This window comes from Cephus cinctus, unplaced genomic scaffold (genome assembly GCF_000341935.2).
Source record: "Cephus cinctus unplaced genomic scaffold, Ccin1 Ccin1_scaffold0173, whole genome shotgun sequence".
Classification (NCBI taxonomy): Eukaryota; Metazoa; Arthropoda; class Insecta; order Hymenoptera; family Cephidae; genus Cephus; species Cephus cinctus.
In genome coordinates, this window is record NW_014332897.1 from 423,386 (window position 1) to 436,922 (window position 13,537).

At 45.6% G+C, this 13,537-nt stretch overlaps 5 protein-coding genes across 8 annotated transcripts in view; 2 read left to right on the top strand and 3 right to left on the bottom strand.

Moving 5' to 3' along the window:
* The window catches only part of LOC107264559 (tolloid-like protein 2), a 17,270-nt gene extending 15,710 nt beyond the window's left edge, over positions 1-1,560 (bottom strand). Inside the window, exon 1 of one of the 2 annotated variants that reach the window (XM_025081819.1) lies at positions 485-1,560. In XM_025081819.1, coding sequence (XP_024937587.1) covers positions 485-674 — 190 coding nt within the window. In that variant the 5' untranslated portion in view covers positions 675-1,560. The remainder of the gene's footprint in view (positions 1-484) is intronic. The other variant, XM_015732945.2, reaches the window with a different exon arrangement.
* A 2,318-nt stretch (positions 1,561-3,878) lies between these two features.
* Positions 3,879-5,887, top strand: LOC107264579 (methionine aminopeptidase 1). The gene is made up of 6 exons (XM_015732984.2): positions 3,879-4,089; positions 4,186-4,237; positions 4,320-4,558; positions 4,633-4,855; positions 4,926-5,201; positions 5,291-5,887. The coding sequence occupies exons 1-6, from the start codon at positions 3,979-3,981 to the stop codon at positions 5,521-5,523; spliced, it is 1,134 nt and encodes a 377-aa protein (XP_015588470.1). The 5' UTR covers positions 3,879-3,978; the 3' UTR covers positions 5,524-5,887.
* Positions 5,888-5,970: 83 nt separating this feature from the next.
* Positions 5,971-10,615, bottom strand: LOC107264578 (putative uncharacterized protein DDB_G0271606). Of its 2 annotated transcripts, XM_025081820.1 has the most exons (6): positions 10,272-10,615; positions 9,898-10,203; positions 8,366-8,580; positions 7,927-8,291; positions 6,666-7,834; positions 5,971-6,603 (listed from the first exon to the last, which is right to left on the bottom strand). In XM_025081820.1, the coding sequence occupies exons 2-6, from the start codon at positions 9,901-9,903 to the stop codon at positions 6,316-6,318; spliced, it is 2,043 nt and encodes a 680-aa protein (XP_024937588.1). In that variant the 5' UTR covers positions 9,904-10,203; positions 10,272-10,615; the 3' UTR covers positions 5,971-6,315. The 2 variants fall into 2 exon arrangements, with proteins under 2 accessions (XP_024937588.1, XP_015588469.1); XM_015732983.2 differs by lacking the exon at positions 10,272-10,615 and having other exon boundaries at positions 9,898-10,237.
* Positions 8,587-9,888, top strand: LOC112493896. Its single transcript, XM_025081821.1, has 2 exons — positions 8,587-8,771; positions 8,859-9,888. Exons 1-2 carry the CDS (start codon positions 8,765-8,767, stop codon positions 9,227-9,229), a joined length of 378 nt encoding a protein of 125 aa, XP_024937589.1. The 5' UTR covers positions 8,587-8,764; the 3' UTR covers positions 9,230-9,888.
* Positions 10,616-12,576: 1,961 nt separating the features above from the next.
* Positions 12,577-13,537, bottom strand: part of LOC107264546 — a 6,550-nt gene continuing 5,589 nt past the window's right edge. For both annotated transcript variants that reach the window (XM_015732917.1, XM_015732919.2), the window contains exon 6: positions 12,577-13,162. The gene's annotated coding sequence lies outside the window, so the exon portion shown is untranslated. The remainder of the gene's footprint in view (positions 13,163-13,537) is intronic.

Sequence of the window (13,537 nt, forward strand, 5' to 3'; positions counted from 1 at the left end):
CCCTCCCCTCGATACTCCAATTGCCCGGCGTGAGTCTCGCTCGAGCAGAACCCTGCGGCTATCTTTCCGATCTCTGGTATAGTCCTTCCATGGACCCTACACGCCATTGTTGGCAAAGAGGTCGCACGGTTCAGAAGGGGAGAGGAAGAGGACTTCTTTCTTCTTCTTCTTCTTCTTCTCCTTCTTCTCAACCGTTGCTACCTTCTCACCGCCTACTCGAGAGTAACCGATTCCCTTCGCTCGGCTTCTTGGCTCTTTCTTCCGGCGTCCGCGCGACACCAAGAGAACAACTCCAGCGGGCTTTGTTCCTCTTTCAAGACCCACTCGCTGGCAGCGAGCAGCTCAACAATATAGAAGGACAGGAAGTCAAGAGACGAAACTAAACTAAACTGCGGCAAGAGGTCTCGAGACTTTCGGGAAACAGTCCGGTGGGACCCTTGTCAAATGGATTTCTCCAGTTGTGTATTTAAAAGTAGCTACTCACCCGCTTTACAGATGTCATAGTCCAAGTCACCGGAGATGACGTGGGGAAATTGATTGCTCAGCAGATCATCGATGCTGAATCTCTGTCGGGGCTTCCTGGGGACGCGGGGCGTCCTTTCATCCTCCAGGGCGCGACAGTCGACGATCGTCGGGATGAAGCAGAGCAACGGAAGAAGCGGGAACACCCTCATCTCGAAAGTTTCAGCCAATTCAACTCAACTCGAATGACGCACTGAGTCATAACAATCGACTGACTACCTCCGAATCGAATTCATCTGCGTCTCTCCGGCGGCTCCTCCTTCCAACTCTCGAGATCGCTTTACTCTCCGCGCCGGCGACGCTTTGCCGCCGCCTAACCGACGTCTCGACGGCACTTTGTCAATCGCCAAAAGTTTGGTCGCAGGCCGCCGGGAAGGGACTCCTCGAGTGCCGCTGGCGCATAGACTTTTGGACTCGCTCGACCGATCACATTTCCAGTGTCGCCACCCTTAAAACCTCGAGTCTCCTTTCGTCTCTCCCGAGGTAAACAGTCCTACAAGTGGCCTTTCGTAACACACTCGGCCAGGAAAACCGATCGCGATCTCTTGGAATCTGCGCGAATCTTCGGGTACTCGCCACACCGACAACAAGTCACAGAATGTCGAAATCCTCGCTGGCCCGCCGGTTCGCCAGGTATCGGATCGAAGGCAAAAGCACAAAGGACACGAAACGGCTGAACTCGAAAGGAGAACTGAATCGGCCCCTGCCAACCGCGAGTGCGCTCGGCTAGAGTGAAGTGCCACTTGCCAGCCGCACTGGAAGCGCCTAGCGAAAAGAGCCGAAGAGACGTGTGAGAATGAGAGAAGCGCGTAGCAGCGGCGGAATGACTGGAGAATCGTGGCGCGAGGCGAGGGGCATCAAAAGTCGCCGGATAAACGGTCAAGAGAAGTCACACGGTGCGGTCAAAGTTCGAAGTGGTTCGAGCGGGTAGCCCGAGTGCTCGCCGGAGAAATGGAGAAGGAGGAATTGCAAGAAGGAAGGAGCGAAGGAGATAAGAGATAGAGGAAGAGAGAGAGAGAGAGAGAGAGGGGGGGGGTAGAGAGAGAGAGAGAGAGAGAGAGAGAGAGAGAGAGAGAGAGAGTCCCTCGACTCGACTGGAGGGGATCGGAGGACGGTTGGTGGACGGTTGGTGGACGCGGGTTGCACTGACTCTGCTCGGCACGAGGGTGCCCGAGACACTGCGAGTGAACCCGCTCCAGCACCACCCCCGAAGTCGCTTCAAAACTCCTCCTGCGCGTTTCAACCCTCCGAACGGCGCCGAGCCGCTTCAGTCCTCCGTTTCAGAATTCTAATGTGGTTCGATGCATTTGATCTATTGCTTACGTGTTATGAGCGTCGAGTCGTCATTCCCGTGGATGCTGCTGATAGGCTCCAATTCTAACGCAACGTCCAAGGCCAACAAGGCGGGAATAGCGTCAGCGGATTGGTTTCGCACTTACACGGACCACGGAACATCGTCGACGGATTTACCAATTTGCTCTGCCACGTGGCAGGTGTGTATTGGGAAAACTGCACGTTTCGATTTTCGAGGGTGGCTTTGGCGACGCTTCAGGGGAAGCGTTCTTCGCGATCGTTAGTAAATATCCGGGAGCGCAGTGACGATTGCCGGTTGTTCGTCGATGTGGGCGCAACGCGAGGGGTTCGCAATGATGTTGTTGAGAGCGCGATTGAGGAAACACGTGTTTCCTATCCCACGTTTCCTATCCAACGTTGATATATTGGTCAAGTATCGGATTACTGTCACGGGATCAGCCCCTAGAGTTTTGCCCGACGTCGAGGAATAAGTGCATGTCGACGCTGTCCAGGACCCTACTCCCAGAGTAATCTCAGAGTGCCGAAAAAGCATCCTTTTTCTGTGTTTTTCTTTTTATTAGGAAATTTTCCCTTAAACTCTTTTGCGTTAGGGCGTCCCATACGTCATCCAGCGGGCACGCTATTCAATGATCTGATGAACGGCGATCAGTCTTCTACGGGCCCAGGTTACGAATAATTGTACTTTAAGCTCCTCATCCTTTTTAACTCTTCGAGCTCAATTTTCACCAATTGTAGGCGCGTCGGCTCGCACACGCGCAAAGAAATCTCTCATTTCCCTCGAGGCCCAGTTTCGTTTCATGTAAAATACTCCACGTTCAATTCTTCGAGATGAAACTTTCGAGCGTATCGAAGCATTGAGCGCGTCAGAGAGTTAAAGTAGAGCGTCAGCAGGCAAACAGCATGATTAAAAACATTTCTTCCGTTTCAATATTTCCTTGATGTCAGGCCTGTAAGGTCTCATAGTTTATCCCTTGGACGTAGAAAATGTTGTTGATGAAAATTTGCGTTATCTTTTTTCCTCCAAGTGGTAAATTGCATTCACCGAGTATCTTCGTCGCTTATTACAAGTTTATACGATTCGTTGGAATCTTTCTGAAAATAAGTATTGTTTAAATTTCACGATTGATCCCGAGTCACGTCAATAGGAGAACGAGTCAGGGAATATGATAGTAAACTGGAACGAAGGAATATACGAGAGTCTTTGGTGCTGAAGTAAAAAACTGAAACTCATTAAGCGAGCTCTGCCTTCGAGTAATTAATCAGCGTTAACAACCACTGAACTTCGCCACTCTCGAACAGATCCGAACAATGAAGCCGATTAGCCCACTGCAAAACTTCTTTGTGAAATTCACTCTCCCTCTGGAAATCTCTCGCTGTCTCGGGTCGTACGCATTTCAAAGAAGCCCTCCGGCAGCGCAGACCTCCCGAAACCCACTCCTCCTTAATCGCTTTTTAAGAGCGTGTGTTACAAACTTCTCTCATTTCGTCTCAGTAATCCATTCGCTAGGCTGAAAGCCACCCTTCAAATTAATTTCACAAGATCGAATTTCGCAGCCGAACAGGTTTAATACAAGATATAATTCCCGCTTACCTCGATCACTCCCCTGTCAGTGCGCATGTCAGATAAAGATGTCTTCATCCAGTTTTTGTCTAATCGCGTAAGGAAAAGTTCTTAAGACACTTTCTTACTAACTCTTTAGCGGACTTCATTTTTTTACTCAATCAACTTCTATGTATAATAAGCTGTCAAATATTCCTTTGTATATTTCTTGTATAAGTGCGAAAAGTAGGATCTTATTGACGGGTTTGTTCATCAAATAAGAAGATCGACATTGATCGCTTTTGTAGGCATAGTTATGATAATATGGAAAGATTCAAATATTACCGGATTATTCCGGTATTTTGTAGCGTCACGACTGCCGCAGATTGAAGAAGACACTTCTCCACCAAGAAATCAGAATTGCGACGCCAGTGATGGCGTCGCCATTTGGCATTAGCCCGTACTCTACTGGACTCTGTTTGAACTATTTATGCTTGAGCCTCTTTCCAGATGGGTAAAACAGTACAGGGTCGTCTCGAATTAGCTCTCTGGCCCGTTTTATTTCCCCGATCACGTTATTGAAATAGTCCTCCGACGTAAAAATGTCGGTGGCCCTTGGCTTGTGTGAAACCCCGGGATGCAATGCGCTCGCCAGTTTGCAGTGTCCAACTTGTTTAAAGCTTGGTATCAAAGGGGCTTACTTCTGCACCCAGGTAAAATCTTTATTTCCGGTATAGGTTAACTTCTATTCCCATCTTTTTCTTGGCGTTTCTCAAGGTGTTCTATGTACTGTACTCATTTACTTTCAGGATTGTTTCAAAGGTAGTTGGAAAACACACAAAGTTATTCATCAACTTGCAAGTGAGTTCTGCATACAAAACTGATTCTAGAGCTAACGAAATATGATACTACAATTGATATTTACAATGAATTATCTCTGCAGAAGGAGAAAATGGAAACAAATCATCTGATGAGTACAATCCGTGGCCTTCTTATCATTTTACTGGAAAATTGCGCCCATACAAGAGGGAGCCTCTACGTCAAGTTCCTGAATCTATTGGCCGTCCAGATTATGCTCTTCATCCTACTGGGATTCCATTGAGCGAACAAGCAGTTAGAGGTTCTGCGCAGATCAAGGTCCTTAATGATGAAGAGATAGAGGGCATGAGAGTAGCATGCAAGGTATATTTATTTAAATTGTAAAGGACCTTCCCACTTTCTTAAAAATGATTCTAAATGCGTTTTATTCTGCGCAGCTTGGTCGGGAAGTTCTGGACGAAGCTGCACGCGCTTGTGACGTGGGGGTGACGACTGCTGAAATAGACAGAGCAGTCCACGAAGCATGTATTGAAAGAGACTGTTATCCTTCACCCTTAAATTACTACCAATTTCCGGCAAGTTGTTGTACTTCTGTTAACGAAGTAATTTGTCATGGTATTCCCGATACAAGACCTCTCCAGGATGGTGACATTTGCAACGGTAAAATGCAAATATAATTTATCGAAAAATCCTTTTCTAACACTATCGTGCAACATCTTGTAATTTTCAGTGGACGTTACGGTTTACCACAACGGCTTCCATGGAGACCTTAACGAAACCTTCTTCGTGGGTAATGTCAAGCCGGAGATCAAGAAACTGGTTGAGGTCACATACGAGTGTCTTCAAAAAGCTATAGACATTGTCCGACCTGGGGAGAAGTACAGAGAGATTGGCAACGTAATCCAAAAACATGCACAGGCTCATGGATTCAGCGTCGTGCGTAGCTACTGCGGTCACGGGATTCATCGTCTCTTTCATACCGCACCAAATGTTCCACACTACGCCAGTCAGTTTCTTGTTTCGAGCGCCATACTGCCCTGTTGCTAATTCTGAGAATAATCATATGTTTCACGGGTTTCGTATTCTGATTCGCAGAGAACAAGGCTGTGGGCGTGATGAAGCCTGGACACAGCTTCACCATCGAGCCAATGATATCACAGGGCAATTGGCGTGACGAGATGTGGCCAGACAATTGGACTGCCGTTACCTCAGACGGACAGTGGTCAGCTCAGTTCGAGCAGACCCTTCTGGTGACAGAGACAGGCTGTGACATCCTCACGAAGCGTTTCAGCAAAAATGGTCAACCTCACTTTATGGATAAGATTTAGTGGCGCCCGCGTTGTGGCTGCGTACCGAATTATGGCAACTGCAGTGACGACGTGACAGGTTTTCTCGATTGAAACAATTAAATTTACAGTCTTAGACGAAGTTGCGAATCACGCACAGTGGAAGCCAAATTTGATAACCTTTTTGAATAGCGCCGAAGTAAATTGCGTATTTGAAAAGACAAGATATATTTTACAAGCCTATTGATCCAAGCGATAACATTATTTTGAGTATATCTATGTATTTCCGGACTTGAAGCGTCGATAAAATCATGGAATGGACTGTGTGAGACCCGAGGAGGGTTGATCTTCAGACGTGACATCAAAGCGTCGGATGAAACAATCTCATTAAACTCTGTACCATAATTATTCACTTAATTCCTGACGATAATTATGTACATACAATTGTAGGGTGACACGCGACAATACGAGGGAGTGCAAGATATAAGAAATTTGTAAATTACCGGACGTCGTCCAGCCGATTATTATTTTACATCAACGAATAAATACAGTAACAAATTTTCTAAGAATAAAGTCAAATAAATATAACAATTGGAGGGATTGGTAAAGTTGGGTCGATTATCGTCCAGCAACTGCAACTTTCTGCAGCTTCTGGACTTTTAACGTGTTGAGAGTCACAACCATTCCTCCTGTGTCCAGTCTTCATTGTGGTTTCAAATCGAGGCTCATAATTTGAGTTGTCAAGATTTTAAAAATTCAATGAGACTCGTTCGATTTTGGGCAGCACGAAAAGCATATGTCGCGCATCATATTTACAAATTTCATTCGGCACTCTCATTTCCCAGTCTTCGAACTCAGTCGCGTTCCGTATTCAGTGATCGACTTTTGTTTGTAGGTAGATTTTGCACCGGATGCTGACGTGGGGCTTACTTCCGTCGTTTCAGCACTTTCTTCCTCATACTCGTATTCTTCAGCTGCATTAGTGTTTCCTCCAGAAGGTTGTTGTTCCAGGTCCTCGGAATATTCCTCCAGCTCGGGCACCATAATTCTCAGAGGATTCTTCTGTTCATCCTGTTGCCGCTGCTCTTGTCTCTGTTGCTGCTGGTAACGATCATTCATTTCCTGTAACAGAAATATAAAATAATTTCTTCGAATTACCAAGGATCAGCATGTTCGTGACGTACCTGTTGCTGCTGCTGAAGTTGCTGCCTGTGGTAGTTCTGCCGATCAACGTATTCTTCTTGTTGCTGATTATATTGTGCAGGATCCTGATCCGATGTCTCGATTACTCTGTACTCCTCGTCCTTGTGATTTGGTGGCATTGGTCCCTCGTTCTGTTGCGATTCCTGGTGTTTGCGAAGCTGTCCTATCAGGTGGCTGTTGACGTTTCCAGCTGCGGCAAGGGCTGCCAATTTTTCAGCGGCTTCACGACTCGGAAGTGTCGTGTAGAATTGCGTTGCGATACTTCCGTCCTTTCCGACTTTAGTGAAATACGTCGATTGACCCTGTTGGTTTGAGCTTTCTTCGTACTCAATATTATTCTCCGATTGATCAGCAGCATCTGCTGGATACGAGACTTCCTCGTGCAGCGGCAGAATGTTGCTCGAACGAAGATTCTCATTAGTCTGAGGTTCCAAATTGTAATCCGCAGTGACTCTTCCAGATGCGTAGTCTTGCCCTACAAGAATTTGTTGTTGTTGCTGCTGCTGCTGCTGTTGCTGCTTATTCGCCTGCTCATCGTAGTTAAAAGAATGCATCTGAGGCTGAGAAAAACTGGTTACACCGGTAGGTTGGAAAAGTTGGCCGAGTTGTTGCTGAAGAAGATGTTGCTGCAGTTGAGGTTGCTGACCAGTAGTATATTGTTCTGTGAGTTGTTGAGGAAAACTATTAAGGAGATCATAGAGTTGGGTGGCTGAGAGCGGCGGTCCGGCCGGTGCCGGATGTCCGACATGAAGATCAGGAATTTGATGACCCACGGCAGAAGGGGCTTGAGAAGCGGTTCCCGGGAATCCGACGTGAAGAGAGCTATGAAGATTTGTTTGCATGGGGTTGCCTAATTGGCCATGGTCGAATTGAAGATTTGTTCCTATAACGCCGGAATTCGATCCTGGAGGATGATTTAGGAATACTTCGTTTGTCTGTAGATCCGGAGACACCACGGTAGACAATCTGGTCACGTCGAACTCTGGTGTAAAATAAGTTGGCTGCACTGTCCGATAATCCTTGAAACCGACTTCATTGGATTCTGTGACTTCGTAATGATGTTGAGTAGACGTTGGACTGGTGACTGTCCTTTGAGGAGAAGGTGCGCTCGTGCCAATTGTACCGAAAGCGAAGTTCGATACGTGATTGCCTATAGAAATCATAATAATCGATCAATTCTTTTGTGCTGGTTCAATAAAATTATTATTGCAGTCCGGTGTAATTTTCGGACACAGAATTTACCTTGTGGATTAGAATTGTAAGAAAGATCAGCTGGGTAGTTGCGTATGGATTCTACGGGGTTGTTCTCCTGTGAGTTTGCTCCAAGATTGTAAGGTTTGTCCGCTGGACCCAAGTTTGGTGCTGGAATCGTGTGAATGGGCCCTTTGTCTTCGTCCACGTGCGTCCTGTGGGTGGCTGGCATTACGGCCGCTTCTGGTCTGTACTCCGGACTATACTCGGGACTGTACTCGGGAACTTTATTCATCGAGTGAAATTCTTTGACTGGAGGCCGCAGCGGAAGAACAGCTAGATTATTCATCGGGCCGAGGATGGCTTGGGTTTTCCATGCTGTCGGCAACACGTTGAAGACTGGCGGTCGTCGAATTCTACGGGGAAGATGTCGGGAGGATCAAGCTAAAGAATACTGTCGACATTTCGGGTCGCGCGTTATTCTCGATACCTGTAGTTGGTAGGCTTGTAGGTAGGTCTCTTCTGGGAAAAGCCACCACCAATGTGGATAGTGTTACCCATGGAAATTCTCTGAGCAATTGGCCAGTTCTTCTTGTAGACCTGCGGCGGCGGGGGTGGCCTCCTCATCTTGTACCTGGCACTGCCGCCTGGGAATATGGAGACGCAGAGGCAGGCGGCCAAGACCCATTTGATCCAGTTGGCCATCTAAAGAGAAATCCGAAAGTTTACAGTTTCCTAAGAACATCGGCTTTCCACCCCCTTTTATTCTTTCTTCCCTATCCAGCGATTGCTGGAACTTTCGCCAGCATCAATTGCCGAGCGCGAATCTCGAGGAAAGCGAAGTGACTCGACACTTGGCACGCTTGGCGGATGACCAAACGAGTTCTCTATGCAAGGTCAGTGGGTTCCTTCCTCTCCGTTCCTATTCCCACTGTACATCCTTCTTGACAAAGTTTCAACTGAATTTCTATCTTGTTTTTCAGCGACCTGGCTGACTTGCCAGGATCTTGAATTAGAGCCAAGAGCCAAGAATATGACTAATGGCGCCAGCAACATAGTTACCAATAGCAAAGAGGTTCCCGAAGTTCCCGTCCTCGCAGTGGGAGCCATTACGGTAGCACATATTCACGTAGCCACGTATCCACGTATCCGCACGTGCAACGTGTGGGATTCTAATCGTACGAGTCAGTCGCTCGCGCAGATGTGTGGCTCGCGTCTACGTGGACGCTACAGGAAGCATAGGTGCCCCTACGTGACTATGCCCATCGGACCGGTCGCTGCTGTCATGGCTCGAAGACATCGAGTGGCGCTGCGTGAAGCCGACAAAGTGGGACATTGTGCCACATTGCTCTAGGAAAAGCGAGGATGAACGTGCAACCTTCTCGAGATGCGAGGAGTTTCCGGAAACGGATTAGAAACCTTGACGACCGATCGTGAACCGACACTCGCGACTTGTCAGACCCTACCGTGTCTTTAGCTTTGTGAAAATATATAGAAATATGTTATTAATTATGATCGGGAAATTCGTTGGCTAGAATTTCTAGGCCAGGGAACGAGAACCGAGAGTTAACCGTTATTTAAAAAGTTTCGATTGGCCTAACTGTGCACCGCGACTGCTCGACTCCATCTTTATTCATGAGCAACAATTATCGAGTCCTCCTGACGGATGGACCCCCGTCATTCTCTCAATGCTCTCAGTTTCCTTCTTCCGTGTTTAATGGCGTCGGTTGGGTTGGCATCGTTGCCCACAGGAGAATAGCCCGTTTCAATTTAATGTAATAGGACTTTATAATGCTCGTGTAGAGTAACGTTTCCTTTCCGATGGCTCTGCCGGATCTCGAACGAAGCCTTGGACGATCGCACGGTAGACCTTCAGATCCTAGATCGTTAGATCGTTAGATCGTTCGAGGCTGACGTTTCGTATTGAGAAGAATGGACAAGGGACACCACTACTGCGTTAATGTAACAGTCATTCTTGTAGAAAGTAATTAGATCCAGATAAGGATTACACAAGCGACTCACCTTCATGGCTGCAATCTGTAGTTTTGACCGTGACCTTCGGAAGTTCAGCCGTCAGGAAGTTTTGACACTTTTCCCAAGGAGTCTTGAACCGGAAGTGGAGTCCCCCGAGTGCGATAGCCGTCGAAATAGCTTTACTGTCGTCTGCCGAGATTGTCCGTCGAGGAAGCAGTGAGTGTTCTGCTCGCAATTAGGTCATTGTCCTTCATTTATACTCTCGAACTGGCGAACGTATCATCGAATAGCGGTGGCTGCTCCTACCTCGGAAGCGGGTCTACCGGTCGCTTCAAAATTTTCATAACTCGCCAACTGCTATTACGAGATACGTGATGGATCATTTTTCAATTTTTAAATTTATGTACATAGAGCGTACATACGTTTTTATTTGACCCCGTAATCACCGATGCCTCGTATTGGGATAAAAGCAGCCCAATCCAATAGGAAGTAAGCTCCATTCACCATTCACCATTCACCATTCGCGGTCCTTTGGGCCATTTAGATTGAAATATTCGGTCCTGCTTCGTACATACAGCATGCCCACTGTTCCTAAGACGTGGCCAGTGCCGCGAAAGACAGAAGGACGTGCCGGTGCACGACGTCAGAGAGACGCAAGGAGTGACACTTGCTTCGAATGGGAATTGATAAATGACCTAGATTCGCTCGATCGAGCGCGAGGGCTCTCTCGGGAGGACCACCTCAAACCTCGAGATGAGCAAGAAGGATGCTGCAATAACAAAATAGGAGTGGATCACGTGGCGTCGCCGGCACTTCCGACCGGCAAGGCGATCGTTTATCGACAATCGGACTGTCCCAGAGTCGCACGTCGTTTCTCTCCATATCCTTCGGGTTGGATTGGCACGCACGTACTTACCTGCGCACATGCGTGCCCTGTAAGTGTGGTCCAGTGACCCAGTATGTTTGCCATTGCCAATATGCGCAGTTCTCGTATTAACATTCCGTAAGGCATTATCTCTTGCAGCATCCCCGCACTTGTCTCTCTTTTCCTTTCTTTACATTTTCACATCAACAGGATTCATGAATTCTGTGTCTTCCTGACCACAGGAGTGGCTGTCATGTCGACGTTTCACGGCATTACGGATGTTTGCGCTGCAGCGCTTTGAATACAAACTTATTATCCCACTGTGCAATTATACTACGAAATTACATAATCATGATCTCGTCGGCAACTAATTTATCCATCAAACTTCAAATGTACTATATTCCAAATTCCATACGCTAACTTTGATATTTCGCACTCTACATTCTAAAATGATTTTTAAAATTTGTTAGCAGGATATTAATTTCCGTAAATCCAGTAAAAATCGGGCGCACATGTACTTCCCACAAAACTGTTATACTCTCTTGTATATTATCCGTCTCCTTAGTCTCGTTATACTCATAATTAATAGCTGTTCTTAAACGACTATAAGTTCAATTAATTTATACACTTATCTATTTACAACCTACGTACGATCAATCTAATTCTTTAATTTTACTCAGAGAGACTTTTTATTAGTATTAGAAATTTTCAACTATATATTTTGTACATAAACTCTAAGCTGTCGGAATCTCAGGGTGGATACACTTATTGATGTGTCTGATCGCAAATGACGTCTCAAGCGGCACCTCCAACCTGAACTATCATTTGAAAATTCCATAACAATTCAATGTACGCATATTTTTATTTATTTTAACGTTAGTTTCACTGTATTCCTAATACCGTCGCATGGATCCTCTGTGCATAAGAGAAATTAATCGAGCGTCTGGATATATGGAATATCATAGATTAAAGTTTGCCTGTTCCACCAGAATCCGAGTGATTGAGCTTTAAAAGTACATAGAGTCATAAGTCATAATCATATGAGATAATGTTATGTTTACCGAAGGAAGCATCCTCCATGAATAGTATTCTTTAGTACCTAGTATACTATGCGGTATATTATAGCGAAGACATTACATGAAATTTTGAAAATATGTACAATTAAAATGATGGTCTAGTGTTGGATCATATAATAAGCAGATATGTAGTGACTTATGTACTTGGCATTATTAATATGATTTCAATACTTTTTGTGCGAGGAATGCTCTGCTGTACTTGGCATAGTTTTTAAAAACTTCGATAAAAACCTGACATGGTTTTTTTAGAAGAGTAACTACCTAACGGAATCGATAACGAGGCAGGAACTGTCTTCGTTGTATCTCGAAGATTCGAAACAGTTTCAAAACTGGATGAAAGATAGACGTCGCTTTTTGTGCCTCGACCGAATATTGTTAGCGCCGTAGACCTACGAATTATCGCCCAGTTGAGAAATGACCGAAGACATTTTCATCGCCTTAATGGGAAGTAATAGCTTCTTCGATTCACAGATGGCAGTATCCTCGATGATGCGTCGGTACGTCAGATTCGCGCGACGCGAAGCACATAGTATTGTCTGGTCGATTTATCTTCAGTGAATGGTTTCTCTAAGGTTTACTGTCATATTGTCTGTTAGTAAAACATAATCGTAGGTGTCTATCTATTCTAGGGTCCCAAATCCTAACTCTGGTTCATCATTAAATCCATTGTGAATTGTGTTCCCACGTATGCAGGTTGCAAGGTGATAGTTTTTTAGACCTTGTGCTTGTAGTGGTAGGTGATAGGTTATGGGTCAAATCAACGATACGATGTACGTATATGGAAAACTTGTTTTTTTTTTTATTATAAAAGAAAATAAACTTTACAACATATTTTTACACCTTTGCTTATGAAGCTCACTTATATATAAATGTATAAATCGGAACTGTCAATGCTGGAAAATGATTCTCGTACGATCCTCAGAGGATGTTGCCTCTCGTAATATTTTGCGAGATACGAGGGTAATATCTTTCGGTTCTTCTTAAAATAGAAAAATAAATATGTTGCGTCGGTATCGCCTGATCAAGACGAAACATGCAAGTGTAGAAAATTCACATGTAAATGGAATCAATAATGTACAATCAATTGGTATCGATGCCTTGTCTCTCTAGACTTTGCCGGTGTGCATTTTCGTTTGAGCAAACTTCCGAGTTACGAGGAAATGAGTATAGAAGAAAAAAAAACAGAAAACAAAAGCAATGCATTTGTCGATCCAGAGAGAACTCATCGTTCTTCCGACGTCGCCATCCGCTGTCCTTCTCTCCTCGGTTTGTTTTCTTGTCCATTATCCTTGCAGGATTCACTAGTAAGAAGTTAGACCATCCGTCTTGCTGTACTGTGACTCCCACGGATAGTACGCGTAGCTAAACACCACTGTAACAGAAAAGTTTGCACATGGGAAAGTGGATCGTAGTGTTAACTTAGTGTCGTGCGCGACACTAGCGTTGCGCCCTCACATCGCCCAGCGATGTCCCGCAGTTGGTGATCCTCGGTATCTCCGCGTTAAGAAACCTCTTTGTAACGATAATTCCTATGCTTGTAGTACCGTCGTTAGGCCAATGATGCTTTGAGACTTTCAACTTTTAATCAGCAGAAGATTTCACACGAAGATTCCTACTTTCGTTTTAATCCCACAAATTCCCGCGTTTCTTGCGACGATTGTGTCCGGATGTGAGTCAAGGTGAGTCCAGGTAACGTCAAGGTGCTGCACTTCGATTGTCGGACGACGTAATAGTTCCCGGGGAGGGT

Excerpts from the sequence above, each read along its gene's own strand:
- LOC107264578 (XM_025081820.1), bottom strand. Across the intron at positions 8,292-8,365 it reads TACAAGCCTACCAACTACAG|AATTCGACGACCGCCAGTCT; the intron begins GTATCGAGAATA and ends TCTTCCCCGTAG. Across the intron at positions 6,604-6,665 it reads AACTTCAGCAGCAGCAACAG|GAAATGAATGATCGTTACCA; the intron begins GTACGTCACGAA and ends TTTCTGTTACAG.
- LOC107264579 (XM_015732984.2), top strand. The coding sequence starts at position 3,979 with ATGTCGGTGGCCCTTGGCTTGTGTGAAACCCCGGGATGCAATGCGCTC. Across the intron at positions 4,238-4,319 it reads AGTTATTCATCAACTTGCAA|AAGGAGAAAATGGAAACAAA; the intron begins GTGAGTTCTGCA and ends TTATCTCTGCAG. Across the intron at positions 4,856-4,925 it reads GGATGGTGACATTTGCAACG|TGGACGTTACGGTTTACCAC; the intron begins GTAAAATGCAAA and ends TGTAATTTTCAG.